The sequence below is a fragment of the Rissa tridactyla genome, chromosome 16, assembly GCF_028500815.1.
Source record: "Rissa tridactyla isolate bRisTri1 chromosome 16, bRisTri1.patW.cur.20221130, whole genome shotgun sequence".
In the NCBI taxonomy this organism is placed as follows: Eukaryota; Metazoa; Chordata; class Aves; order Charadriiformes; family Laridae; genus Rissa; species Rissa tridactyla.
Window position 1 is genome coordinate 1247974 of NC_071481.1, and position 27785 is coordinate 1275758.

Below are 27785 nucleotides of genomic sequence, written 5' to 3' on the forward strand. Positions count from 1 at the left end.
GCCACGAGCTGCCGTGCTCGGGGACACCCATCCCCACTCACAGGCCAAACACAGGGACCCACCGGTGCTGCTGATGGTGGGTGCAGTTCCCTTTTGGGCAAGGAGAACACGCGTTTCATTGGGATCCATCAATTTATTGTTAATCCAATTAATCCTTTAACAGTCTAATCAGAACAGACACATTACAGCACGGCTGCCCCTGTGAATCCCAACCCAGGCACCGCCTCACCCCAAAATCATCGCTGCCGTTTCCCCTCCCTGAGGCCAAGCATCGGCCCCGGGAACTGCCATCCCCCCCCCCATGGCCCCGCGGCATTAAACATCTGGCTGGGGAAAAACCCAGCTGTGAACAGCTCAGCCACGACAAAGCAACCACCCTGCCGCAGCCCTCTTCGTTAATCACCTGTGGGTGCTAATTCTGGGGGAGAAGGGCAGGAGAGGGGACCGCTCTGCCCCGGGAAGGATGGGGTTTGACCCTCCATGACTGCGGTGGAGTGACCCCCCACCTTCTGCCCTGGCACAACCCCCCCGGAGAGGGGAGAGGCAGCCGGGGGCTGCAGCGTCACTCCTCGCCCTGCTTCCCTCTGGCCGGAGCATCCCCTTTCTGGCCCTAGACCTGACACCACGAGGACAACTCCGCCGGCTCCAGCACCTAATGTTTTGGCAAGTGAGTGCAAGGTATCACCTCCCCCTGCCAAGGTCACAGCTGTGTTCAAAAGAACCAAGAATAATGGTGGGGAGAAAAAAATGAAAGAATAAAAAAGAAACAGGAGGGAAAAACTCAGTCAAGGAATAACTAGCTTGATTCAGGTATGGTCGCCCCATGCCCCGGCTCTTCCCTCGCAAGGTGTGGAGCCGCTGGCACCAGGCATCGGCCCAGAGATCAGCAGGGAAGGGGACGGCAGCAGGAGGCACTTCACAGAGCCCAGGACACGGCCGTGGCCTTTTCAGCCTGAGCCAACACCTTGGCTGCCTCTTGAAGCCTGTTCCAGGTCATTAACGTTGGCCAGGAGCGCTCGGATGCCAGGTCTCACATTAATTAGCTGCTGTCACGGCCACTACAAAGACCGGTCCTGAACGATAAGATCTGCCGCCTGTGACTGCTCAAGACAAACGAAATTCAAGAAGAAAGGGGCTCCCGCTCCCTTCTTGCTATGGGCTCAGTCCGCAGAGGTTTGAGGACCCCTGAAATAAGTCACGGCAGAGGGATCTCTCCTCGGCTGTCACCCTACACGTCGGTCTCTATCCGCAGCCGCTCCATCCGTCGGACGTTGCACTCCACGGCCGTGCGGCTGGTGATCTGCCGAGCGCAGGACTGGGGAAACCAGCCCCGCTCGCCGTCCCTGAGCCGCTCACCCCAGCACCAGCCTAGGAGAGGAGCGGGGATGGTCACGCCAGGGGGACGGGCCACAGCCCCCGGGGACGCGGTGGAAGGAGAGGGCTCCACCGCTGCCCTGCCCGGCGGCACCGGCCAGAGGTGGCCAGGGAAAGCTTCACAGGGGAGGAGGTTCCTGATTTATTGCTTCTGGGGCTTATTTCTCGGACTTTTGTGGTCTCTGCTGCTGGCTGCCAGCCACAGCCTGCGCCGTGGAGTCACTGGTAAGTGACACACCAGCCGCCCATCCCTTGGCAGTGCCACCTCCATCAGCCTCCATGGACCCACCGTCATCTGCTGGGACACAGCACCAGCCAGCGACACGGACCCCGCCAGCAGCTAGGGTTTCCTGGAAGCTTCTGGAAATTGCTAAAATTCTGGTTCAGTGGGATCACTGAAGCTTTTCCACCCCACCATTGCTCTACCTAAGGTAAGCCTTCCCCGGCCGCAGCTCCCCGCTGCCGACACTCACCGTCCTCTCCCCCCAGCACCAGGACGACGTCCGCCTGCTGCAGGGAAATCTCGTCCGCCTCTTTAGCCAGGTAGGCGCGGGTGATCTCCACTTGGCTCAGCTCTGCGGGGGACAGCAGGGCCCGAGTGAGCAGGCACGGCCGGCAGCCGCAGCCCCGCACCCTGCTCCCTTCCCCGCCTGCCCCCTCCAAGCGCATGGGGAGGGGAAGCCAAAGCTCTTCTACAGCCTGAGGCATCGCTGGAATTTCACTGTGCCTCCTAGGGAATGTACCGAAGGTTTATTGTGACCGATAACTTAATGGGAGGCAACTCCTAATGAGCCAGGCTTGGTACCCTGAGTTCTCCTCTCCATCACGTGGTACCCTGTGTTCCCTCCATCGACACACGTCCTCAGCCCCTTCGCCAGCAGGAGCGGATAAGAACAGGGTAAAAACCTGTGCCTGGAAATGCTCAGGCTCCAGTCTGACCGCTAATCCCCTGACTTCCAGCATCCTGGTACCTCCTTTAGGAGTGGTGTCCGGCTTTTCCTTTTCTCGGTGCATCAGCGCAGCAATCCACCGGGCCCGGTCACTCCTGGCAGAGGGAAAGCCCATGTTACAAAAGAAGGCGTAGAGACAGCATCCCTGTTGCTGGCAGCAGCTGGGAAATTCCCAGCAGGATGAAGGCTTTCCCGGGAAGCCAGACTGGACAAGCATTTGGTCAGAGCATTCAATGCAAAGATTCATCACAAGTTGGTACACATCACCCAGCCGCTTTGCTTAATTTGCACCAGGGGAAGCATTATACAGGAATTATATGGGAAATCTAAAAGACAGCAAGGGGAGAAGCCCGCGCAGGTCCCCCTTTCTGGGAGGAGGAGGAGGGAGGGAAAGGTGCTTTGCAGAGGCCTGAGGGGGATTTCCAGGGCCCCAGTTTATCCCACAAGCAAGAACGTGCACCCTGTGAAACGCCACCGGGCCACTCACAGCGTCTCCGCCGACAGCACGACCTCCTCCCGCCTGCCCTCGCTGTCCCTCTCCATCACCACGCGCAGCAGGTGCCCGCCAGCCGCGCCGCGGGCCATGCCACCGCTCCCCGCCTTGCCGGGCGGGGGGGAAGGTGGCTCGGCGTTCTCCATCTTCTCCACCGTGACCTGGTCCAGCGTGGCGTAGTTCATGACGGTGTAGCTCTCCTCGCTGCGGCAAGGACGGGATCAGCACCTCAGCCAAGCACAGCCGCAGAGCAGGTGCTGACATCGGGGACCGAGCTGCCCCCCGGCACGGCCCAGAGCCCCGGCGGGTGAAGTCCAGTGGGCACCACCGAGGTGACCATCACGGTGAGGACATGGGCTGATGCCCGGGGGTGGGACACGGCTCCGCGGACTTGCCGGCCGGCCAGCCACAAACAGAAGCAAGGCCAAGGGCTGCGGGGCTGGGCGCTTCCCTTCTGGCCAACAGGGGACACCTCAATAAAGGTCAAAACGGGGAAATCTCGGGAATCGCTTAGGCTACGTGCTGCTTGGGAAATCGAGATTTTTTAACCTCCCTAGTTGTTATGCAGGGAAAGCAAGGGGTGTCCCCCCCCGAGCCTTACCTCTTCTTCTTGGTGATGATCAGGACGTCATTGAACAAGAAGAGGTAGCAGAGCCTGCCGGCGCCTCGGCGGAAGATGCCCGCCTCTTCCGACAGCAGCAGGTACAGCTCCCCCCGCTTCCGCAGCCAGCGGGACGCAGAGATCAGCGGGAAAGGCTGAAACGGATCAAAGAAAAGTCCTGACTTACTGGCTCACCGGCAGCAGGCAAAACCAAGCCCAGAACCTGTATTTGAACTTGCAGTGGACCCCGGGGACAGTCGGGATGGACACATCACACATTTTTAAGCGTTTTTTCCAGGAGACTTTCCAGGAGGCTGGTGAGGAAGCAGAGCAGCACACCTGGAGACGCAGCCCCCCCGCACGGCAGCAGCGGGGCACCGTGTCAAGGCTTTACCGGAGCCCTTTGGAAAGCTGCCCACACCTGACAGTCCCACAGCCAGACGAAGGGCCCGTCTGCCGGGAACCAGCCAGCCAGGGCAGAGCGCGCTGCCAGCCGATCCGCCCGGGGAAAACCTCCTCTTGTCAGGGGCGAGTCCAGCTTTCACCGCCGTGAGCGGGAGATGAAGGCTCAGCCCGAGGCAGAAGAGAACGCGAAGGGTTGTGAGGGAGCGTGGATTACCCAGGACTGCTCTGCTGAACCCTCCAAGCTGGCAGGGCGGGCGCCCAGAAACCCAGATTTAAGTCAGAACAGCAGGAAAAAAAAAAAAAAAAAAAAAAAAAAAAAAAAAAAAAGGCCACCCGGGGCATGGAGCGGTGCTGCTGGTCCTGCAGCAGCGATGCTCCAGCTGGAAGGATTCCCAGGACAGGTCTGACACGCCTGGGATGGGCCACTCTCCCAGCACGCCCCCCGAACATTTCCTCCCGCCACTTCCACAAGACCTCACCTTCTTTTTTCCAAATTCCAGCTGTTTCTGCAGGGTGTACATCTGCTCTGTCCTCTCCATACTGCGCGCTCCGTCATTGCAGTTCTTCACCAGCTAGAAAAAGAACAACACCCCAAGGGAAGAGGAGAATGGCAGGAGGCTGAGCCCACCCGTCCTCCGCCGCCAGGTCGAGCGGCTTCCCTCAACAGCAGAAACAGCCGAGCCCCGGCACAGGGTTCAAGCCAGGTTTGGGGAAAGGCAGCTGGAGGTTCTCCTGCCACTAAGGAGATCTCCAGGAGAGAGACGGCACGTTTCCTCTGCCTGGAGAAGGACAAAAGTGAAACCGCACCAAGCCCGAGCTTCACCGAGGAGCAGTACGAAGAGGAAGAATTAATCAGAATTAAGAGAGGAGGATGAATGCCCAGAGAGGGGGAGGGGAGGGCAGAGGCCTTCCACAGGCAGGTGAAGCAATGCCACACTGAGCGGGCAGCTGTGTGGCACCCCGGCCCCTCGCGCTGGCGAGATGCCGCTCTGCCGGCCACCCCTCCAGCCCGGGGCAGGGTGGTCCAGCGTGGTCTGGATGGGGGCCACGCATTTTGTTCCACCAAGGGATGAGCAAGCCGGACAGACCACGAGCAGCAGGAGTGCACTGCCAAGAGCTGGGCTTTAGGGGGACAAAAGGAAGAGCCGCCACCGCCACTTTGGTGGCCATAATCTCCGTGGTGCATTGCCTTGCGTGAGTGACCACCAGATGGGAAACCAGATGGAGAGGAGACAGGGGAGCACGACTCCCACCACTCCCGATGCTCCTTCGCTCCTCTACATTTTGCTCTTTGCTTTGTTCACTACTCTTTGCCTAAATCTCCAAAAACCACGGCAAGGAAGTGTCACAGCTCGCTGTCACCTCGAGGTTCTGAGAAGAGAGAGCGCTAATGGAGAAGATGGCACTGAAAGGAAGGACAAAAGATGGGCCAAAGAGGAAAGAAGGAAAGACGGCAAGAAAAAGGAAAAAATCAAGATCAGGTGAAAAAGGCGAGCGAGGGAGAAGACGTGTAGATCCAGCAGCTGTTTGGGGCAGAGAGATCCCAAGTGAACCGATGTAGGGGGGAAAATGAGAGGCCAGAACGGCAGGCTCGGGGCCAGGGTGACGAGCTGGAGGGAGGAAAGGTGGAGAGCTGGCGGCCGGGCCTCACCTTGCTGATGGCTTTCAGAGCTCTGGTGGCAGCTCCGTACGCTGCAGTGCATGCTTTTGTTTTTTGACAGACAGTCTAGAATGTCAAGACAAGACGCTTTAGTGACATTGCAAGACAGAGACCTGCGCATCAGCCACTTCCCTGGGATTTCAGGACGTGGCACGGCTCGAGCCGTTCCCAACGGTCAGCCTGGCAGCGGGAGAGGCACAAAGCAAGGTTTAGCAGTGAATCTGGTTTCTGCTGGGGCTTTCACATCAGATACGTGCCTGAGCATCACCCGGCGCACCGGGCATTCCCCTGGCCCTCTCTGCCGCAGCCCACCACAGACCGGGAGCAGTTACCAGAGATCCCACGTCCAGCAGCTTTGCTGTTTACAGCAGCTGCGTCCACAAGTCCCAGATTTCAGTGAAGCTTGTGCAAAACCTGCTCTCCCTTCCTGGGCCATCTAACTGTTAATCAAACGGGACGCTCGTGTCACCCCACTCTGGGTACCCAGGTGCAGCACGGGACACAGAAGAACCTCACGTCGCTCCAGTGGATGGTGCCGAGACGTGAAGCGTTATTCACAACGCTTTAAGCTGCGCATCCGACACCCACAAGAAGCAGATCGCTCTGGATCTAAATCCTGAACACAGGCTCAGGCATCCCAGCCTCGGCTCCCAGAGGGATGGAAGTCCAAGCAGGAGGCTGTCCCGGGCTCAGCGAGCCAAAGACGGGCTATAACACCGTCACCTCTTGAGAGGTGCCAAGCAATGCCACCCTGTGACTTACTTACATCTAACAGCAGGGGAAGCCGCGTTACCCTCTGCATAGGGAGAATGAGAAAGGATATCATTGGCAGGCCTCCACATTCTGGTTTCCTTTCAATTTGTTTCAAGGCCTCTTTAAATAAGGGGTTTGTGGTTCTGGAACGGGACAAGAAAGCTCCATTAACTCTGTTCTTCGGTTATCAAGATTTTTCCCAGCTCTGCCCCTGCTGCTCAAGGGCAGCCTGATCTCCGAGCACCCAGCTGGGCTGGGGAGGGACGGAGCCGTCAGGAGGTGGGGGAAAAGCACCGAGAGATGTCGAGTCCACCAAAAGGCAGGTAAAGCCGTAGACGTACCAACAGCAGACACACACTTGACCTGCACCACCAGCATGATCCGGAGGCAAACAGCTTCCCCACGTGTCCCTAACACACCACATATGTGCTATTGACCTTGGCGAGACCCATCTGCCTTTCAGTACGTGGTAGCGTTTCCCCCACTTCTCCCCGTCCTTCACCCTTCTTACTGCGCAACACAAACCACATGCTAATCACCCGACACAGACACACTGAGGTCTAGAAGAAACTCTGCTCAGAAAGGAGACGGCATTCCTTAGGGAAAAGGAAACAGCCAGAGGCTGAGGGAGGCGCGGGCAGGTCGCAGTCCCGTCTGCAGCCAGCTGGCCGCCCTGGAGCCCAGACCCTGGCCGGCAACTCCTTCGCAAGCCCAAGCGCAGCAGCACTCACAGCAGCATCTGGAGAGTCCTCTGCTGGTAGACTTCATTGGAGCAGTAGCTGACGTAGGGAGTGAAGTGGTTCGAGGCGTGTTCTTCCACGATGTCACTGATGTCAGGAATGAGGAGGTTTTCCTGGTGTCGCTTCTCTAGCGCTTCAAAGAAGCTAAGGAGAGAATTTCAAACAAAGTCACTACGCCACTCGTTAGGGCCGGACAAACCGAACACATGTATGTTTAATGATGTTCCCACTGCTGCTTTTCCCCAGTTTTCCCAGAGGAGACAAGGCCCTGGTCAGCCCCACGCAGCTGGGACACCCACGGCTCCAGCGCGGCCCCGGCAGCTCCGCTGCAGAGACGGGGGACGCAGCGCTCGAGCACCCCCGGCCCCAGACGCACACGCTTCCTCCGTTCCCGCACGAGATCCCGCCTCCACTTTGGCTCTCCGGGAATATTCGTTTCTGCCCCACCAGGGCCGCTTCTGGCCAGCTGCGGAAGCCACAAGCCCTCAACGCCCCCGCAGCAGTTCCCAGGCCCGCGCTCTCCTCCTGCTCTTTCCCACACGGACACGGCTCGCCGGCCGCCCCGAGCACCCGCTCCCCACCTCCCGGGCAGCAAAGGCCACGCTTATGGTGGGGCAGTTTCTTTGAAGGGGCAGTTTCAGCTTCATGGCAGCACCAGGACACGCGAGGAGGAGTCTCCAGGCACACAGGAGTGTCCCGAGCATGGGGACAGGGGCTCAGCCAGCCCTCAGTGCCCGATGGCAGCTGCACGACTGAGCACCACCATTATAACCCATTAAAAAAACTGGGTGTAAGAGTAACAGATCATCTTCCATGAGACATTCAGGTCCTGAGCATGTAACGGCAGGAAGGCACCGCAGGGGAGCATGCTGCGACACAAGGGATTAGGAAAAAGGGCAATAGGTGGGATGTTTCATTCTCTTAACAAATCCAAGGGATGGTTGTTTTCATACGGCAAATAAACAGAGCTCCGGAGTCCCTCCTCCCGGCCTGCCTGGTCCCAACCCCACGCCAATGGCCCCCACTTGCCTCGTGCTGACCGTCAGGATGTCGCTGATGTTGGAGAAGAGGTGGTGGTGCTCCATCTGAGTCATGGTCCCCTTCAGCTCCTCCGACCGCATGAAGTGGCGCACCAGGACGCTCAGGCTGTGCATGTAGGAGTACTCAGAAGTGATGATCTCAAACATTGCCTGAAAAAAAGCAGGGCAGTGAAGACGTAACAGCACAAACTGACTAAACAAGGCAGTGAATTAAAACTTGGTATATCTTATTTACATTCAGTTGGCACAAAACCACTGGAAATTACTTCGCTCGAACGGTACGGCATTCCCTGTATCATCTCATGCATTGCCTGACCTACACCAGTAACTTCAGCATGTTCTAGTGCACTCAGGCATTAATAAGCCACAGCACTAAGACGTTTTCCCTTCCAGCGGCTACTTCCCACCAGCATCCGAAGGAGTTGCCTGCATCCCCTCCATGACATGCGGGTGAGCCCTCCCAGCGCTGCCCAGTCCCAGAGCTGCTGGAAAAAGCAGCAGCACCATAACCCAGAGCCCTGCTCCGAGCCAACCCCCGTGCACGAGCTCCCGGACACAGCCACTCGTGTCCCTGCTGCCTTTGGCATCCACGTCACCCTCCTGGGAACGCCGAAGGCTCCTCTCACCTCCTGCCGCTTGCGCTCCTCGGGCGAGATCTTCTGGAGGATGCCCGAGTCCAGCACCTGCGGGCGAGAGGCCGCATCAGCTGCCGCCTTCGCCCCGACCGACGGTCCTTGCACGCCCTCTAGTGCAGTCCAGCCCCGCACAGCCCACCAGACCCACCGCAGCACCATCTCCCACCGCCGCATCGTTTCCCATTGCAGCACCATCTCCCACCGCAGCACCGTCTCCCACCGCAGCATCACCGTCTCCCACGGCTCCGCAGCCCTCAGTGATTAGCTGCTGCTGCTCCGCAGGAGGAGATCGCTCTCCCCAAGGGCCAGCAGGGAAAGCCCAGGTACGCACAGCAGGAGCATCTGCCTTTCCCCCATCTGCGGGTGAACCTCTCACGACCACAACCGCAGCAGCTCTGCCGGCATCCCGACGAGCCTGGGCAGGAACCTGCGTGTCCCAGCCAGGGCCGGAGAGCCCCAGAACATCCCATGGCAAAGACCAGCGCTGCAGAATTACCCATTCACGGCTTGTTTGGCAGCTCAGACAGCTTTTAAAATACACTCAGCTGTGACCACAAGACATCACGAGCATGGGAACAGCCCGCGGCCAGGGCAAGCGGGGCCTGTCGGACCCTCCGTGCTGCGCTGCTGCCCCTACCTCCGGGAGCTGGCTCCAGGTCACCTGCGCCGGGCGGTAGCTCTGCACCACGATAGTGGCACCCGGTGGGGACGGCTCTTCTGGGATGGACTCCTCCAGCAAATCGTCATCTGACTCATGGCTGACGGAGTTCAGACCTCTCTCACGGATTTCCTGGTACAGCCGGGGCTCTGCATGGGAAAAGGCACAAGGTCAGCGAAGCCTCTCCCAGCTGCGGCCCATGGCTTCCCTTCCCACTGCCGCCAGGAGCCCTGCCACGGGCGCCGGCGAGGCCGGGCCAGCACCTCCCCACCAAGGTCGGACTTTGCACAGCTCCAATTCACCAGCAGCTCCCGCTCCCGGCAGCTTCCCGCAGCTCTCCGGGTTTGCCTGGAGCAAGCAAAGCCGGGAGCGCTCCAGCTGCGAGCACGGCAGCTTCATCACGCCCCAGGGAGCGGGAAGGCAGGGCTGCCATGCTCCTCTCGCAGCGGGGGAAACAAGGCAAAAGCAATTGCCCCACGCGCGGGACAAGCAGCAGCCCACATGGCAAAGGGACTTGCAGGGATTCTCTCCGCTGGGAAGCGCCCGGTGCCCTGCGAGGCAGAGGGGATGCCAGAGCCGGCGTGCTTGGGAGGACGGGAGCAGCACTCACGGTCCTTGAACGAGCCACCACGCTTCTGCACCCGCCTCCGCCCAAAGGTTCTCTGCAAGAGGAAGAAGAGGAGAACACGCTGCGGCCACTGTGTTTCTGTCCACAGGAAAAGTTTAGCTCCTTCAGGAAGGAGGAGAAGTTACCTGCGCGGCCCGTCAGGCTGTTCTTTCAGCCTGATTTTTGTCTGAGATTTTGTTTGCCTTACCGGAGTGACTCAGCTTTCACCTTGCGTTATCGGGGTCGCGATCTAAACCATTTTGCAGTTACGCCGCCGCCTTTCACATCTCTCTGTCTCACACCTGGACTTTGCCTGCACTGGAGCCTCCCGCTCCCCAGCCCTGCTTCACCCATGTTTGTGTACAACCGACCGCCACCGCGGAGCCGCGCGCCCGGCCAACCCCACCCTGCAAACATGCCCGCGGCCGCCTGCCGACAGCGAGGGCCACACAGCAGCCAGTTACACTCCCCACGAAAGCCATGTCGGCTGTTTCCGGGCTCTCCGGGGACCTGCTGGTGACACGCAGGCTTCCCAAGCCACAAGTCACGTCATCAAGCTCAGCAAGCCCTGCCAGCTCCACGCCGGGCTCGCTCAGCTCCGTGGCTGACAGGAGTTGCAGGGAAAAGGCTCCGCAGATCCACCGGCAGCAGCTCATCACCACGAAAATGGGGGCTTGAGCCCCACCTGGGAGCAACTGGGTGACAGCGGGCGCAAAACCCACCTTGTTCCTGCCGGGGCTGCGGTCAGGCCGGGCGCTGCCCTCCTCTGACACGGGTTTCAGCGAGGGGGACGGCGTTCGCCGGCTCCAACTCCGCACCCGGGCCCTTCATGGCCGCGCGGTAGGACATGTTCCTCAGGTTGCGCTTGAGGGTCCCCCCTCCATCATCCTCCACCTCCTCCTCCCGGGAGAGGCTGGGGACGGACGCCCGCTTTGGGTCGTGGCCTGGGGGCTCCCGGCTGGACCCGGCCGCCCCAAGGCTCTGGTGCCGGGAGGGGCTGTTCTTGGTCTTGCTGGAGACGGCCAAGCTTCTGGGGATCAGCTGCTGGGTTCCCACCTTCAGGGCGGCCGGGCTGTCCGTGCTGAGGACGATGCGGCGCGGCTCAGCCGAGGTGGGAGAGCCCAGTGCCGAGAGCGAGGTGGCATCGGGCGCCGCGGCACAGCTGCTCTTCCCAGCGGGGGAGGTCGGGCTGGGGGGCTCTGGCCGCAGCGGGTGGCATCGGTACTCCAGGAAAAAGGTCTCTTCATCCCCCGAGCTGCCAGGGGGGCTCCGAGACATGGCGGCGGCACAGGGAACCAGAGCGCTGCGTAAGACAGACAGAGACAGATGGGATGACTCCTCCCAGTAAGGCAGAGGGCACTTAGGCTTAGTGCCAGCGTTCCGCTTCGCAGGGGGAACCGCGGGGCCGCTTTCCCCGGGTGCCGTACACCGGCAGAGCCCATATGGACACACTCGTGATGCTCTCACCATCCACACACCTCTCTCGGAGCCCTGCCATATGTCAGGGCCGGGCTGGTGGCTCCTGGAGCCCACGTTTGGCTGCTGGCAGAGCGGTGCAGGATGCGGCGCCAGGGAGCAGCCGGGCTGTGGAGAAGGAACCAGGCAGCTCCCACCTGAGCGCGCAGCCGGGGCAGGCCTGGAGCCCCACCGAGCCCCGACTCTCCGCTGCCGCATCTCCCTGTCCCCTCTTAATCCCCTCTGGGGACAAAGGGTGCCACCAGCCTGAGCCACGGGGGCCAGCCTTCACCTTCCTGGCTGCCACCCTCTCCACACCACCTCCCCCAGGCTGACGTGTGGAGAAAGCCCCGGTGGGTGCCTCACCGTGAGCCCTGTGCTCCTCAAAGCTCGTACCTGTCCCAGAGCACTCCGAGGAGCAGCTCCACACCGCCGGCAAAATCACCTGCTCCGCTCCCTCAAGCTCCTCGCTCGCGTTTAACCTTTCCCGTCTCCTCCCAAGCCACCCCCCGTCCTGTGCACCTCCAGAACAAACACCTGACAGAGCATTCTACGCCCACGGCCTACCCCCTTACATCATTTGAGGAAAAAAAACATGGTTTAATCCCTCTCAACTGAAATCTCATTGTATGCCACCGCCACCTCCAAGCTGTTCCTTTTTCCAAAGGCCACGGACCAGGAAACAGAACCCAAGACTTGAGTGTATTCCCCTGCATCAGTGACCGGCAGAAGCACAAAACGGACCCATCAACAAAAGCTCATTTGATCAAGACGGTGCTCGTTTCCCCGTCCTGGGACGAGGGACACACGCGTGAGGGACACGCGCCTCTGGGCCAGAGAGCTGCCAAACGTCCAGGGACGAGAAAAGCACCGCGGTCTGCTCCTAACCCCGTCTCGGCGCAGACGAAGCCAACCCTAAGCGCTCGCCCTAATAACAACAAAGAGGGACGCCCCATTTCGGAGGCTGCGACACCCCCCGCCCCGGGGCTCTGGTGCCACCGAAGGGCCGGACCGGGCTGCACCCCCCGCACCCCCGGGGCCCCCCCAGCCCCACCGGGGCGGCCGTGCCCGGGCTCCCATCAGCCCCGACGGCAACTCCACGCCTCCCGCCCGCGCCCCGGGAGGGTGCGGGGAGGGGGCACCCCCGCACCCACCGCGGCACCGCCACCCCCGGGGGAGGCCCCAGCAGCCGGGACGGGGAAAGGACCGACCCTCGGGGAAGGACCGACCCCCCGGCTACTCACCCGCGGCTCCCGCTCCGCCCGCGCGGAAGAGGCGCTGCCCGGCGCCGGGACCCGCCTCCTCCTCCCGGGGTCGGCGGGGCGGGGGGGGGCCGGGCCCTGCGCGGGGCTCCGGCGCCGGTGATCTGCAGGACGCCCGGCAGCCCCTCGGCCCGGTCCCGGCCCTGCTCCCGGTCGCGGTCCCTCTCCGGGGCCCCCCTGGCTCTCGCACCGCCCCCCCCGCGCTCCCGGAGCCCGGCGCGGCGGCGGCGGGGCGGGACGGGCCGCGGCGGGGGCGGGCGCGGAGCCGCCCCGGGGAGGGACCGGGACGGAGCGGACGGGACGGGACGGGACGGGAGGGGAGGGGAGGGGAGGGGACGGCGCCCCCTGGCCCAGCATCCCGGGGGGGGCGGGAGGCGGCGGGGCCCGGGCCGGGGCGGGTGTCCCGGAGCGCTCCGGTACCCGCCGGTACCCCGAGGCTGCCGGCAGCCGGTACCCCCGGCATCTCGGCCTCGAGGAGGGCTTTGCTCACCTTCTGCACCCGGGGTCCGCCTCTGCTTAACAGGAACTAACTAAAATTCACTAAGAATTATTTTTCTTGCCCTCTCTTCAAGAAGGTGTTTGCGCAGCGCTCGCACGTCCCGGCAGATGCCACCCCTGGGGGTATTTAAAGGGGCTGGTGCTGAGGGACACGGGCCAGTGGTCACTTGGCAGCGCTGGGTTAACGGCTGGACTTGATGAGCTTAAAGGCCTCTTCCAGCCAAAACGATTCTATGCCCCATCCCTAGAAACACTCAAGGTCAGGTTGGATGGAGCTTTGAGCAACCGGCTCTAATTGAAGATGTCCCTGCTCGTGGCAGGGGGTTGGACTAGGTGGCCTGTTAAAGGTCCCTTCCAACCCAATCCATTCTATGATTCTACGATTCTACTTCTCTCCCAGCCCCTGGGCACTCTCAGGATCACCCGTTCCCAAAAGCCTCCTCACCAAGGTCTCTGAAGGTTACAGGATTATTTGGCATCTTCCTCCCATCACATTAATGACAAACTATTGCGCCTCCGACTGTCCTCAGGGGCTAAGCCGCAGCAGACTCTCGGTTGCCCAGGGACCTTCTCACTGAAGGCTGGTACAAGCCTTGCTGTAGCAGTTTACGTCTTCAGTGGTTCAACGTAACCCCAGGCTGCCCCTCCAGGTGCAGAAAACACCAGTGTCGGACGCTTTGGTACCACCAAAGTCAGGAGCTGGAGCCACCGGTGGAAGGAGGACCCGAGGGTCAGGCTGTTGACAGCTGCCCAGTCACTCAGCTGCCCAGTAAGGCCCGGCTCAACAGCGCTCTGTGTATTTACTGGGAACAGATTTTTCCTTGACCTTCTCTTTTGCCCCCCGCTCTCATTCCACCCCCCCCCTAAAAATGGAGCCTTTCTCTCGCTGGTTTATGGTGAATCTCAAGTGCTTTCTGGATGACAAAGTCCACTTGTCAGCAATATTCTTTTAAAAGACTGTTCTCTTCTCGCTAAGGCCTGCCTGACAATCGCTCTATTATCAGAGCTTTCTTAGCCGATAGATTTTTTTCCTTCCCCTCCGGGGCTAATAAGGAGAAAGGTTGCCAGCCGTCCCCGAGAGGCAGAGGGTTTCCACTCAAGAGTTCAGCTAAGACTGAAACCCTTCCATGGCAAACTCCAGGGAAGGGCTATTATGCTGTATGTAGGATACCATCATTTGATCACGATGAATGACTTTTTGAAGCGCGGACCATTCATCAGTTTTGTAATGCGTGTTGTTAGTTCAAAACCCCTGCTTTCAAGTCATTTTTGCTCCCAGGGCCCCCGCTGAAACATCTGACCGCTATCACTAGACAGTTCGCTAACTCTCAGCTCCCGGTTGTGAAAGGAAATATTCTTGACATTCTGAGAGAGCTCACTAATTCTTTGTCCTGACCCGTTCCCCCACCCCAGAAGGTTCTCACTCTTCCCCGTACACACTGCCCAGCAAGAACAACGTGTCCCTTCAGCGGGACGCAGGCACCGCTCGGTGGCACCTCCTGGACCTCGGCAGCAAGGAGAGGCGTCCATCATTTAATTTTTTGAAGCCCTTTTGAAGTATTACAAACCAAGCACATCAACCGTCAGACAACAAAGTCGCCGCAGAGGCGGTGAGGGCTCGTTAGGCTTCTGCCACGTCATTCACAACACAGGGATGCTCTGCCAGCGCTGGGCACCGCGCAGGCGGTCACCCCCCGCGGCGCTCAGAGGAGGACGTCAACACCCCCCCTGCCGGGGCTGCTCGCTCACACCCCCCGCGCTGGAAACCAACAGAGAAAATCAAAGATCGTGCTGGGCACCAGAGGGTGGAAGTGCTCGGAGCCGCCGGGGGCTCTCGGGGAGGACGCGCGGCGTCGCCAGCAGCACCCACAGCACAGCACCGGCGTCTGCCGCACTCGGACGAGCCGCTTGGGAAGAGAAGGAATAAAAGTTGTTATTTTTGCAGTCTATAAAAGTTCTGAAATCCAGTTCTTCATCAGACCGTTTCTTCCTGCCAAACGCCCCCAAACCGCCCCCGTAGAAGCTCCCATTTCCATGTCCTTCCCTTCAGTTCCTGGGTTTGCCCGGCCGCGTTCCGCCTCTCCAACGTACCGTGCGGCCGAGTAAGAAACGGAGCCATCCAAACGCCGTCACTCTGCACGACGCTGGGTCTCCATCCTTCTTCCACCAAAAAAAAGCTCAGGGGACCATTGCTTATAAAAGCACACAGGTTTATTGCATATCAATCTCATGTATAAATTCATTGTAGCATTGGAAAGATTACATTTGGTATACATTCCTATTCTACAGCATTAACCTCAAAATCAGCTTTTTCTATTCATTATTTTAAAGGAATTTCTCTACACAAGTACATTTGTCTTTTATCACAAGCATCAAAATGAAATCTGTAAAATCGCTTTTTTTAATTATTTTCTACACTTCATATCTTTTATTTCATTATGCTCCCAACAAAGCGATTTCATATTAATTAATAACTGCCAACACTTTTTTTTTTTCTTCCTTGGCAGTTCAAGGCTTCTAGCCTCGGACGCAAAATCTAATCACATATACAATAAGTGCATCTACGGAATTTTTTTCTTTTTAATAAAAATTTCACAAACAGACACAATAATGACTGCTAAACACAAGTCATGCACAGTTTACTTATAAACATAACAGAAGCAATATACAATCAAGAATGATATGGAACAAGCACCATCCTCTTTCTCAATGTTTTTTAAACATTATATGAAAACCAGACATTTACAATTGATTTAAAAAAACACTATACAGTTCTAAAGAAAAAAAAAAACCAACCTAAAATCATATCTGTATTGTAACAATGGGAAAAGGAATGACATGGGATGCACAGATTTATGATTCTCGCAAGCACAATATATATATGTTTTAAATTACATCTTCTGCAGGCTGGAAATGACATCAGGGCAAAACATCTCTCGCTTTGAAGAGAGCAACGAGAATGTAAAATACATTGAGAATTACTTTCAGAATTACTTTGTTCACATGTGAATTGCACATTTGGAAATCAAAGCTGCCTTTTTTTTTTTTTTTTTTTTCTTTTTCATTCTTTTTTCCAAAGTGGTACTAAGAATTAATGACAGAAGAAGAAAGAGAAAAAAAAAAATAATCTTGGAATCATTCAATAACATTTTAATCACAGTATCACTCAACACTACAGAGAAAAAGTTTTCATGGCTTTGTGAGAACACTACTGACCGTCGCCTGGGAGCAGAGGGTTTTGCCCGTACGTTACCAGCACCGACGCGCGCGGGATGCGTCGCCCCCGGAATCGGGCAGGTTCCGACACCCCCACGCTCCCTCTCCCCCCCCGCCCCCGCCACACACACACACACAAAATACAGCACGTAAAAATCGAATGTAAGTCAGTAGATTGAAATGGGCTGGGGGGAGGGGGGGGGGAGGGGGGGGCTCACAATCCAGTGCTTTGATGCTTAGAGTCAAACACGTTCACGTCGTTGTGCAAGTGCTTTTCGAAATGCTTCGTATGAAGTGGAAAAGAAGCCGTTTTTCAAGAGCGTCTATTGAAAGTCTAAGTGCTGATTAGGGAGGAATCGAAAGCTTCCACTAGTCTGTTCTAAGCAAGACGGAAACCAAGCGCTGTGTTTTGTCCCCGAATGCAGTTGAGAAAACTCGGACGGCGTTTTGCCGTTTCGCCCCGCTTGGTTCGGCTTTGCTGCCGGCACCCGGCTGCTCCTGCGGAGCCCTGCGCATCCCCTGGCGTCCCCTCGTGTCCCCTCGCACCCGCCAGGCGCAGGACCCGGCCCGGGGCACTGTCACAGGCAGGCACCGGCCCCGCAGGGACACCCGTGTGCGGCACACAGCAAAGCGGGGGCTGGCGTGGCCCAAAGGAGAGCCCGGCACGGCGGAGAGCCCGGCACGGCAGCCACGCAGCACCTGCATCACCCACAGCCATCCCCACGAGTCCCCACTGCCGCGGGCCGAGCAGGCGAGAGAAAGGGAAATCACCCACGTCAGACCCACCTTCCCCTCCCGACCCGGCTCAGGCAGAAGGACGTAGCCGCGGTCACAGCCGTGCTCGGGAGAAGCAAGGACCCTTCTCAGGGCAGCTTTACTTCAGCCCGGGAACAGCCAGGGGCCGTCGGCTTAGCTGGTTATACCCCAAATTCACAGGGCTTTCCCCGCCTCTCCTCCTTGCTCTTGTGGCGATATGGCTAAGAGATGTGAAAATACTCTTAATAAATAGATGCTACACGAATATTCTTGGTTTAAATCCCACCTCGAGCGGTGCCCTGGCTTTCCAACAAAGAGCGATTCCGGTCACCACCCCCCACGCCTCGCTGTGCCGCTCCAGGGCCACGGCGCCCCAGCTCCGGGCGATGGTGGCAGCCATGGCCCAGGGAAGCCAAGGGACCCAGAGCTGTCACCCTGCGCCCTGGTGGCAGAACCCGCCTCGAGACGCCCTTCAGAACAAGGGATTGCTGTTGTCTGCAACAGCAAATCAAAACCTAAAACATCTGCCAGGAGTTGCAACACATTTCAAGTGCAATCGAATGAAAGCTACAAGATAAATAGAGATTCAGTGAGGCTTTCTGTTTATTTATCTTAACCGTGGGAAAATTAAAACTTGTAATCAGTGCTAAATTAGAGGAGTCAGGAGATCCTACAACAAACAGACACTAGCTAGAGAAAACGGGAAGAAAACTGAATTAGGAAATATGAAAAGGAAAAAAAAAATCATTTCATGATTTTAAAAACGCTATTTTTAATGTCCTTAATCCCTGGCTGGATTGTACCTCCCCATCCCTGGCCGCAGAGCCCCGGGGAGCAGAACAGCCTGCGAGGGAGACGGCAACGGCGCGAGCTCGGCAGAGCCAGGAGCTGCCAACAAACGGTGCTTCTGGAGAAACCCCGACCGGCCGGGGGCTGAGACACTGGGGGGGACACCACGAACACCCCCAGAGAAACCCCCACGGGAACGCCTGCACTGCTCGGTGCTGGGCCCGACTCTGGAGCCCGGCTCCCTGCTGCTCCCCCGGCCGCGCTGTCTCCTCCTGCCGAGGAGCGCGGTGCCTTCAGAGGTTGCTTCAGCGACGATGAACACGACACCGGGCCAGAGCTCGCAAGCGCTTGCCGTCACCCACAGATCTCGTTCCGACAGGGCAGACAGCGCTGCGGCCCCGCAGAAAGATGCTCAGACGTAGGGTTCGCTCCAAGCAGATACTCCAGGAGCCAGGGGGCTGCAGCTCGGGCTTTCGTGCTGTAACGGACAGGACCCATCTATCCCCGTGCGTAAGGCCGGGCTGCGTTTCCGTGCTCTCCTGGGGCAGGTCTGGGAACCTGCAGGTCTGACGGTCCCACAGCGGCTGAGCGCTGCTCCGGGCCGTGCTGGCATCGCTCGCCGGATGAGTCTGTCTGTGCCGGGGAGCCAGGCTGGCAGCCCCCACCAACCCAGCGCTGCCACCAGCTCCGTGTCCGCGTCCCCTCGGCAGAGTCGCCCGCTGGCCCCCGGCTCCGTCAGCTGCTCCCTCCCAGGGCTGCAGCACCCGGGGAGGCACCGGGTCCCCCCAGCTCCTGGGGCTGCACCCCAGTCCCAGCGGGCGGCAGGGGCTGCCGGGGGGACACGCAGCACGGTGGCATTGTTTGCAGCTTGGTGGCATCACTTGTCAGACTGGTGGCATCACTTGTGGCACGGTGGCATCCTTTGCTGGCCTCCCCGGTCCTGCTGGCCGTGCTCGGCGAAGGGCACGCGGGGAAGGGGCCGCTCGCTCGCTGGCGGAGGCTGCGTTTGCTTTTCCAACCGGCCGAGGAAATAAATAGAAACCCGCGTCTGACGCAGCGGCCGCTTCAAGGCAAAAGTAACAGACCGTGTGATTGTCTGGAGAGTCGGCAGCAAGGCTAGCAGGACTGATCGGGGTCACTTGGCACGTGGACAAAATCTTCCTACTCCCTGGTTATCAATCATACAACATACAACCTTAATTACACCATTTTGGTCCTTCACTACATACTTATATTAACATTATTTCTTCACAATAGTGATATCTAATGCAAAAAATACTGTTAAGGAAGAAATAAAATAGGAAAAGAATTAGCAAAAAATTACAAGTTATATACAGATTAAAATAAATTCCATCAGGAAAAAAAAAACACAATTCTTTTATTATTTTCAGTTGGCCCCCGTGGGAATAATTTAAAGGCCAAGCGCCTGGGCAGGGCTGTGCTGCAGCAGCAGCGGAGGCAGATGTGCCGGGACGGGAACGGCCCGGCCCCGTCGCAGAGCCGGCTTTCTTTTGACATTCTGGGCTCTCGGGCTCTCCTCACCCCGGAGCCTTGTGCAAATACACGGAGCAGTTCGGGTTACACCGACCGGTGGGCTCGGAGCCTTGGGCACTTTCACAGGGCCTTGCCGAAAACCAAAAAGGAAGGGTAAACGTTCTTGGGAAACACACCGGTGCTGCTCAATCTACCTGGAGTCCCTTCTGCGCCAAAGCTACCCCAGACGCTTCCCCCCGGCGACAGGGGATGCTCCCGGCTATCCCAAACCAGCCTCCTGGCTGCAGGGAGGGAGTTACAAAGGTCTTGTTCCTGACACAACCTCCGCTTTAGTTGAGTGGCGGATGCCTTTGTTTTGGCATGCTGGGATGAGGCTTCGCCACCGCCTCCCTTCACACCGGCCCGGCACAGACGCCTCCGGCTGTTCTCTCCACGCCGGGAAGGCAGAGGGGCTGCGCACGTCAAGTATTTACAGGCAGATATACTGACCGCTGGCTGTTGTTTCTCTGAAATCGGCCATTAACCCAGTTCTGCAAGCAGTTATCACCTGATACAACACTTACTAGAAGCACACCCAGCACTAAAATACGCTGAAGTCAGTGGGAAAAGCTCCTCTCGACCTCCCTGGCTCGGGACGCGACCCGTGCCCAGCCAGGCTGTGGCTGTGGAGCTGCAACGGGCGAGATGCAGCGCAGCACGTGTCCTCCCTCAGTGGCAGGAGCACTCCGGCCTCGGCATTTCTCGTCTTTAGATGCTGCACTTACAAAAATTCTCAGGACACACATTCTAAACTTTATCTGTGTGGCCAATGTTACTCTTTGCAAGGTCCGATTGCTTTCCTGACTGTTCCGTAATTCAGCTTTACCTGTGAAACCGCTGCTCCAACAGCAGATTGCAACTGCAGTGTAGAACAGCATGAACACCACAGTATTTCTGGAGGCTGCTTTGTATCGGTAAAGAAGATGAGACTTTGAAGCGATTTAAAAATCACTCATTAAATACCTGTGAGCAATTTTAGAGTCAGAGAGACAATTTGATTCTTAGCTGTGTGCTCGAAGAGAGGGCTGTACCCCTGAGGATGCTGAAGCAAGGAAATTTTAATCTTTCTACTTAAATTAGAGGCCAAACAGCGGTGTGCTATGCATGAGCAACCATCCAGCATACCAAAACAACTGCATGAGTCAGAAATTTCTGCCACAGTTCCTGGATACTATCGACACCGAAAGGATGTCGCTCTAAGAAAACCCGAAGAAGCCCTGGGAGATAAATGAGAAGATGTGCCTGAATCGCCCCCCGTAAGGCGAGCCTCGGCCACCACGCGCGCCTTCCCGCGCACAGGCAGGGGTTTACCCCGGGACCGCTCTGCCTGGGAAAGTCCAAGCATTTCCCGCAGCCCGGTCCATGGCGGTGCCCCCGGCCCCTCACCAGCTGCGCACGCCTTGCTCTGACACACGCCGACGCTCCCAGCCCCGCGGCAGCTCGGGCGCACGGAGAAGGAAAGCTCTCCTAACCTCGCAGCGCAGGCACACGCACACAGGGCATCCAGGGCACAGCCGTGACCGTGAACCACAGATTTGCACGGTACATCGATAACCCCAACCTCAGCAACGCCCCAGGCTGAAGATTTCTCACCCGGGGCGCTGGATGTGGTGTATCACGACTGCAGGCAACGTGGCCTCGCATTTGAGACGCTTTGCACTGTGCCAATACGTTTCACTGGGAACAAGGGATAGGACGGCATTTCTGTGGGAGCGCAGAATTTCAAATTCTTTTGGGGGTCAATTCAATGGGTTGAATTTACCCTTCCCTGGTATAACTCCAGTGACTAGGTCAGAATTGCACCAGGGATGGGTCGCACCTGGCTCTCTTGCCTTATGACTTCACTATCCAGCTGAATTGGAAGGAAATGCTACCGAATGGTTTCAAGCTTTCATTAATACGCAGGCTTTACTGGCTCAGTGAGACTGGTTTGTAACGTTAGAGGGGCCAATATCTGATTGCACCGTTGCAATTCGTGTCTTGCTCGTGCTATTCCTATAGACTGTGAACTCCTAGGGCTGCATCAGGGTTGTCCAGTTCTGGAGAGGTTCGTTCTGATAAATTAGAAGTGAAAACTCTGGAGAGATAAAAATGCAGGACTTGTAGGTCGGATGCGACAGGTTTCCTTCTCAGCCAAAAGTCCAGACGACTCCCTGAGGCCCTCTCATCCATCTTCTGCTTGCTAGGATTTTTGCTAGGATAATTGCAGCACCACCGCCTCCTCGCTTGGACTCTGGCCAGTGCCTTGGTGACCTCTCAGAGGTGGTTGATGGGGTTAAAGGTCCCCGACTCTGAAGCTGCTCCTGCCATGTCCAACCAAGCACCCAGCGAGTTCTGGGAGGACGTGTGGAGGGGAGCGTTCTCAGACAGGGACAGCATCATTGCATAAGCCTGGAGGAGAAGAGAGTAACGCAGAGGAGACGTGTGAGTGCACACGCGGGACAGGCTGGAACAACCGTGTGAAGCACAGCACACCAACCGCATGGGAAACGGAGCCTTTGCCCGGGGCTGAGACCCTTGCCAGCAGGTCTAAATGTCCATCCACATGCCAGGGTGACACCATCGTTCCAACTGCCCAAATTGCCACCAAGTTTAGAGGCAGTGGTAGGGTTACTCAGCAGAGGCCATCGTTCCCACTGGCTTTTATAGGACCAAACCCTTTCTGTGCCAGCTCCGTGCTTGGCCACAAACCCACACGCTTGATTCTAGGCTCTGCTCCCAGGGGAAAGCCGCTACATGCGGAATGCCAATTAGTTTGTGTTGTTTTGTTCTACAGACAAGCAAGTGGCTAAGTGAGGCCAGTGCCCGATCACACGCCACCGAAATGGCGAAGCAACATCCACGCCAGCTGCAGGCCGACGGGCAGCAGGATAACCACCCTGACCCACTGCTTGGCATGAGCTGCCTGGTGCCTGCAGAGACCACAGCTATTTAGGAATATAGGCGTGAAATGCTCATTGGCATTACCAGTGTGTCCATGTGCTCTTAGCAGGGTAGATCTATTGCTGCAGTGAAACGGTTAAAAGCGTCTGCTGAGAAAAATGCAGCAAGACGTCCGTTTTCTCTATGACAACCCGCTTGCTTCTTTGTAACCTAGATGCTCTCCCTCCTCCAAGACTACTTGTCTCACACACCTTCGTGTCCTTTCACAGCCCACAGAAGTGACGTGAAGACTTAGGTAGATGATAACCTCACACACCGGAGGTGAAGGCCAGTGTAATCGCCACCCACGACCTGAGACAGAGGAGGACATGGTCCCCACGCTCCCTGGTCTGCCTTAGCCGGTGTAACGTATGCTCCTACTTGGCAATGGAATTGGGGCCTCCCCTGCTCACGGAGGTTGCACCCACCCACCCAATCCTTTGCAGGGCAACAGACAAAGACGAGACGTTATCTGGGACACCAGTACAGCGCTCAGTGCAGCAGGACCCTTAGTAACGCAACTGTAATGGTGACAATACAAACAATTACCCAACTTCAGCCTCTCCTCTCAAAAGCTGAGAGTCAGATCTACTTGTCAAGCCAACGCATTCAGGTTTTGTAGGTGCGTGCTGGAAGAGGTACAGCTTTGTAGCGCTATAGGCGTGCACGCTTCTAAAATTGCTTAGAAGAAGGACAGCCACAAAGGAGTGCTGTGCAGCTCACACAAAAGTTGTTTTACTATTACATTTCCTGCACAAGAGATGGTTCAAATTACTTAAGTTACTTATTCTGATTTAAGTGTAACCATTCGTGCATCTCATACGTTATAAAATTGGTTCAAAAACCAAAAATAGCCCACCCCATCCAAGCACAGCACCTAACAATGTAGTAGAAATTTTAAAAGAGCAAGCTGTTCCTAAAGTGTTAGTATATTCGGCATATTAGTCACAGGACACATGTAAGAGTCAGGCAAGTGGCTTGTGTTTAAATTAGTTTCAGCCGGAAAAAAGCTGTGTCTTATCTTCAAGCAGACCTACCCCAGCTTCAGTACTAGCACCTACTATGAAAAAGGACAATAATTTCACAAGTTTTGGGTGATGATAAATCAAAAATCATGTTCTGCTTGGCAACTGCATTAAGCTACTGCTTTGCCGGACATTTGAAATAGATTTAATGACAAATTCTGTTGCTTGAAGGTTAGAAAGAGACTCCAAGGCAACAGCTCTACTCATCGCCCACGAAGGGTTGAGTATGCTCTCTCCAGTCCAGTCCAGTGATGTAACTTCATTGAACAGCTCTTTCGTGAGAATCCTTTTGTAGGGATCAAGATATGAACTTCATAAAACTGGACTGAGCATTTTGGTTTAACGAAAAAGCAGAAAGCACAAATGGATCTGCCCCAAACCTCCAGACTTTTCTCAAAACTCCAATAGATGCCGAGATGTCATTTTGGGTTTTTTGGTGGGTCTGAACTGGTCTAGCTCAGTAAGCAGACTTCCATTTTATGGTTTGCTTTTAGAAATCAGGGAGATACATGAGGAATTTCTCTAGACTTGCTGGACTGCAAGTCCTGGAAATGCTATTGTCCATTACACCTTTTACAATCAAACCCAAGGATACTTCATCACTGTTCCTGCAGACCACACCTCGAGTTTCTTAGTATGTACCGACTGAAGGCCCATCCCAAAGTATAAGTAAGTAATAGTCATAAAAACATTTATACAGACAGATAAAACCAGACAGATGCCTCTATCTTTCTATATAAGCATGTTCTCCCGGCACAGGCTAAGCGATAAATTGACCTGGTGACCTAGAACTGATGCCCACTCCGTTCCTCCTCTGCTTTAGCACAGTCGCAACAAGACACGGTTCACATATGATTCAGGCATTACGGTTAGAATTCCTGCTCGCTGGAAGGGGAAAATAAACCTTAGCTAAAGGAGGCCAGCTGCCTGCTAACCCTACCGTACGTGCCGGTGGCAAGCTAGATAAAATGGTCTGTCATATACCTACCTGGTTTTTAGCCTGCCTGTACAGAGTCTGTTTTATTGTCTCAGAGTCTAAGGTGGAATTAAACACATCTTTAACTTCAAATGCTTCCTCGGCTGCTTTGCGAAGATCCAGCCCCTTCCCAAAATTCGGCATCTGCTCCAAATCTAACAAGCCGGCTTCGTCCTCCTCAATACACCTGTACCAATGACCAGGGGAAGGGGTTGACCTGTTGTTAGCTCGTCTCACCGTTCACATCTCGCCAATGTGCGTGTTGCTAACCCAGTGCCTGCATGCACATACCATGGGGGGCTCACAAGCCACATGCATGGACTGACGGACAGACAAACACGACAACGACACAAAATGCAAGGAGCAAAGAAAAAGTGGAGAGCACGACTATGCACAAACAAGCATTAGTGCTATCGATATTTGTGAGTCAGCGTGGCTACAATTCACTTTGGTCTCGTGTGTGGAGATGTCCAGCTCCTGTCCGCTCCCTGAAATGTCTGACGCTGGATCAATGTCTGAGGAACACTGCCGCATTGTCTTTGAGTTGCAATGAAAACAGTGATGCACTGAAATCGAGTAAGATACTACTTTGCATCGTGGGACATCTGTTACAAATACCAGTTAGGAAACTGAGGCTAAAAAAAAGGCTAAGCCTATACTATGTGCAACAAACTTCAATTTTAAAAGTGTCTAGATGTGGCTTGACCTCGGGAAAAAAAAGGCTTCACTTTTTCCCAGAGCTCTGAGAACTCCACTTGAAGTCAACAACATTCTGCTCCAATTCAAAGGGGTAGAGCAGCACAAATCGGCTGGCATAGACGGGCCTCCTCCTTTGCCCTGACCAGTGTTTAGAGAACTGTGGTACCCCAAAAATGCTGTTTTCTGTGTTGGACTAACTGTTCCCCCGATAGAAACTTCTCAAGTCTTGGATATACACCTCATCCCAGGTTCTCCTTGCAGTCCACTTGTTTCGTGTCCCCCACCATGGTGAAAATGGAATCTCTCAAGAGAATGCTTAAATCAAACTGGAGGTATGATACATGGCTTGAAAAATAAAACAACAGCACTCACAATCTACCAGTGACACTGGGTCAGAACTCTGAGCCCCGTTTGACTTCTCAAAGGGAATGGCCCACCTCACCTTCGGGTGTGGTCAAAGCTCATGGTGAGAGATGTGGGCTCTTCATCTTCCTCATCCTCAAATGCTCCTCGGGGCTCTGCGGTGGGTGATACCGTTTCATCCTGTGACTTCCCTGTCAGGCTGTCATCGTCTTCCTCTTCCAGTTCTTCATCTTCATCATCCACATCTTCTGTTTTCTCATTTGCTAATCCATGACACTGGGAATTGCCATCAATATCCTGGATTTCTGGCCTGAAATATTTGGTCACAGGGGGGAAAAAGAAAGAAAAGAAAAAAAGATGCCAAATGCGTAAGTCATGCGTTTTCGCTGTAATGCAAGACCTTGATAATTCTATACATATGTATGAATACAAAGACATATTTATGTACATATATATATATTATTTAAACTGCAAGGAAAATGAAAACCAACATGTTTGAGACATTTAAAAATCAGCCTTCACAATGTCTTAAGGGCTAATAAGCACGTCAAGTATATACTAGTCCCAGTGCTTTTCAAACTAGAATTTTGTCTAGTCTGGATTTAAATGACGGGTTTCCATCTCATAGAATACAGCCTTGGTGGGACAAGCGGCTTTCCTCCTTCTCCGTGCTACTGTATTCGAACAATCTCCCTTCGAGCAACCAGGAGGAGGAAGCTTCCTCCCGGTGTAATCTAACAGCCAGCCTGAATTCTCTCTCAGATTGCTTTTGCTATTCATGCCCTACGGACCTAGTGGACTCCACCAAACTAGCGGTTTTATATTACGTTAAGAGAACGAGAGCAGGATCACGAGCGCTATGGACTTGGAACCCAATCGGATGCCACCAAGTGACATAAAATAAGACTAACATCTTCACCAGAAATTTTACGTCAGCACGTTCCACGCTTCTCACTGTTCTTTCGCATCATCATGTGGATTTCTCACACTTACGTTTTGGACTTAAACCTTAGTATTGGCATTAAACAGCTAATTGTGAAAACAGGATAGCAGCAGGTGGAATATCACTCCGTCAAAATACGGTTTGTGATACGGAGAGATCTGAAACAAACTAATAGACTAGAAAAGCAGGTGCCTCTGGTTTCCTTAACCAGTACTTTCTGACCAGTGATGGAACAGGCCACGTGGCTTCACGGCAGAAGGTAATGGTTCAATATTCACATTTTTACCTAGAGAAACGGTGTTTTCTCACAACTATTGTGCTGGAGCCAGCGGCAGCAGCCTGCCTGCTTGCCTGCTCTTCAGAAATTTGCTCCACTGGTTGCTCCCACCAGTCCCCAACCGTTCGTGCCTCCCTGGTGTCAGCCCTCCTAACTGAAGCCACTTTCTGAAAAGACCTAAGACAGCTTAGAGATTAAAGTCGAATGCATTTTCCTCCCAAACTGTTACATTTCTCTCTTTTGAGCGTTTCACACCAAGTACTGCAGGACAGAGGCTGACGGGTCTTTCAACCACGTTAACAATACATGTCACCAGATAACTTTATTTGCTTGTCTACCTTTTATCTGCTAAAGTTGATGCTTGATTCATCTCACTATTTGCAATAAAATTTCTGATTTCAGAGAAATACGAATCCTCTTTTTCATCTAAAAGTGCATGGTTGTCGGATTCTGAGTTTGGGGAAGAGGCACTGGTCCCAAGGTGGTTTGTAATGACTCCGGAGTGCTGGCTCACTGGGAGAGAAACAAGAAAAGAGAACAGGAGAAATAATCAGGTATTGTCAAAGCTATTATTAAGAGGAAAAATAAAAGAGGAGCATTAGGCAAAAATCCTCTCACGATGTATTAATGATTTAAGAGAAATCTCATGGCTCGAAGCTGCCAAAGGAAGCTCATGTTTTCCAGGCTTGAACTACAGAGCCCCCTGCAGCGCTGCCTCCAGCTCTGGGGTCCCCATCAGAAGGACACGGAGCTGCTGGAGCGGGGCCAGAGGAGGCCCCGGAGATGCTGGGAGGGCTGGAGCCCCTCTGCTGGGAGGACAGGCTGAGAGAGCTGGGGGGGTTCAGCCTGGAGAAGAGAAGGCTCCGGGGAGACCTTCCAGCCCCTTCCAGTCCCTAAAGGGGCTCCAGGAAAGCTGGGGAGGGACTCCGGATCAGGGAGGGGAGCCATGGGACGAGGGGGAACAGTTTTACACTGAAAGAGGGGAGATTGAGATGAGATCTGGGGAAGAAATTCTTTGCTGTGAGGGTGGTGAGCCCCTGGCCCAGGTTGCCCAGAGCAGCTGTGGCTGCCCCATCCCTGGAGGGGTTCAAGGCCAGGTTGGACGGGGCTTGGAGCAACCTGGGCTGGTGGGAGGTGTCCCTGCCCAGGGCAGGG

At 55.6% G+C, this 27785-nt stretch overlaps 2 protein-coding genes across 4 annotated transcripts in view; both read right to left on the reverse strand.

Moving 5' to 3' along the window:
* Positions 1-124: 124 nt before the first annotated feature.
* Positions 125-12390, reverse strand: ARHGEF16 (Rho guanine nucleotide exchange factor 16). The gene is given in 16 exon segments (XM_054222702.1): positions 125-1368; positions 1848-1949; positions 2346-2419; positions 2812-3021; positions 3419-3573; positions 4303-4395; positions 5475-5549; positions 6250-6379; positions 6968-7120; positions 8006-8166; positions 8643-8699; positions 9289-9458; positions 9920-9971; positions 10639-10704; positions 10706-11219; positions 11395-12390. Coding segments are annotated over 16 exon segments (2172 nt in total). The 5' UTR covers positions 11415-12390; the 3' UTR covers positions 125-1228.
* Positions 12391-16570: 4180 nt separating this feature from the next.
* Positions 16571-27785, reverse strand: part of PRDM16 (PR/SET domain 16) — a 333612-nt gene continuing 322397 nt past the window's right edge. For 2 of the 3 annotated variants that reach the window (XM_054222392.1, XM_054222391.1), the window contains exons 14-16: positions 26969-27143; positions 25490-25720; positions 16571-21816 (exon numbers count right to left, since the gene is read on the reverse strand). In XM_054222392.1, the coding sequence (XP_054078367.1) occupies positions 21804-21816; positions 25490-25720; positions 26969-27143 (419 nt within the window). In that variant the 3' untranslated portion in view covers positions 16571-21803. Of the gene's footprint in view, positions 21817-24360; positions 24536-25489; positions 25721-26968; positions 27144-27785 lie in introns of all 3 variants that reach the window. The other variant, XM_054222393.1, reaches the window with a different exon arrangement.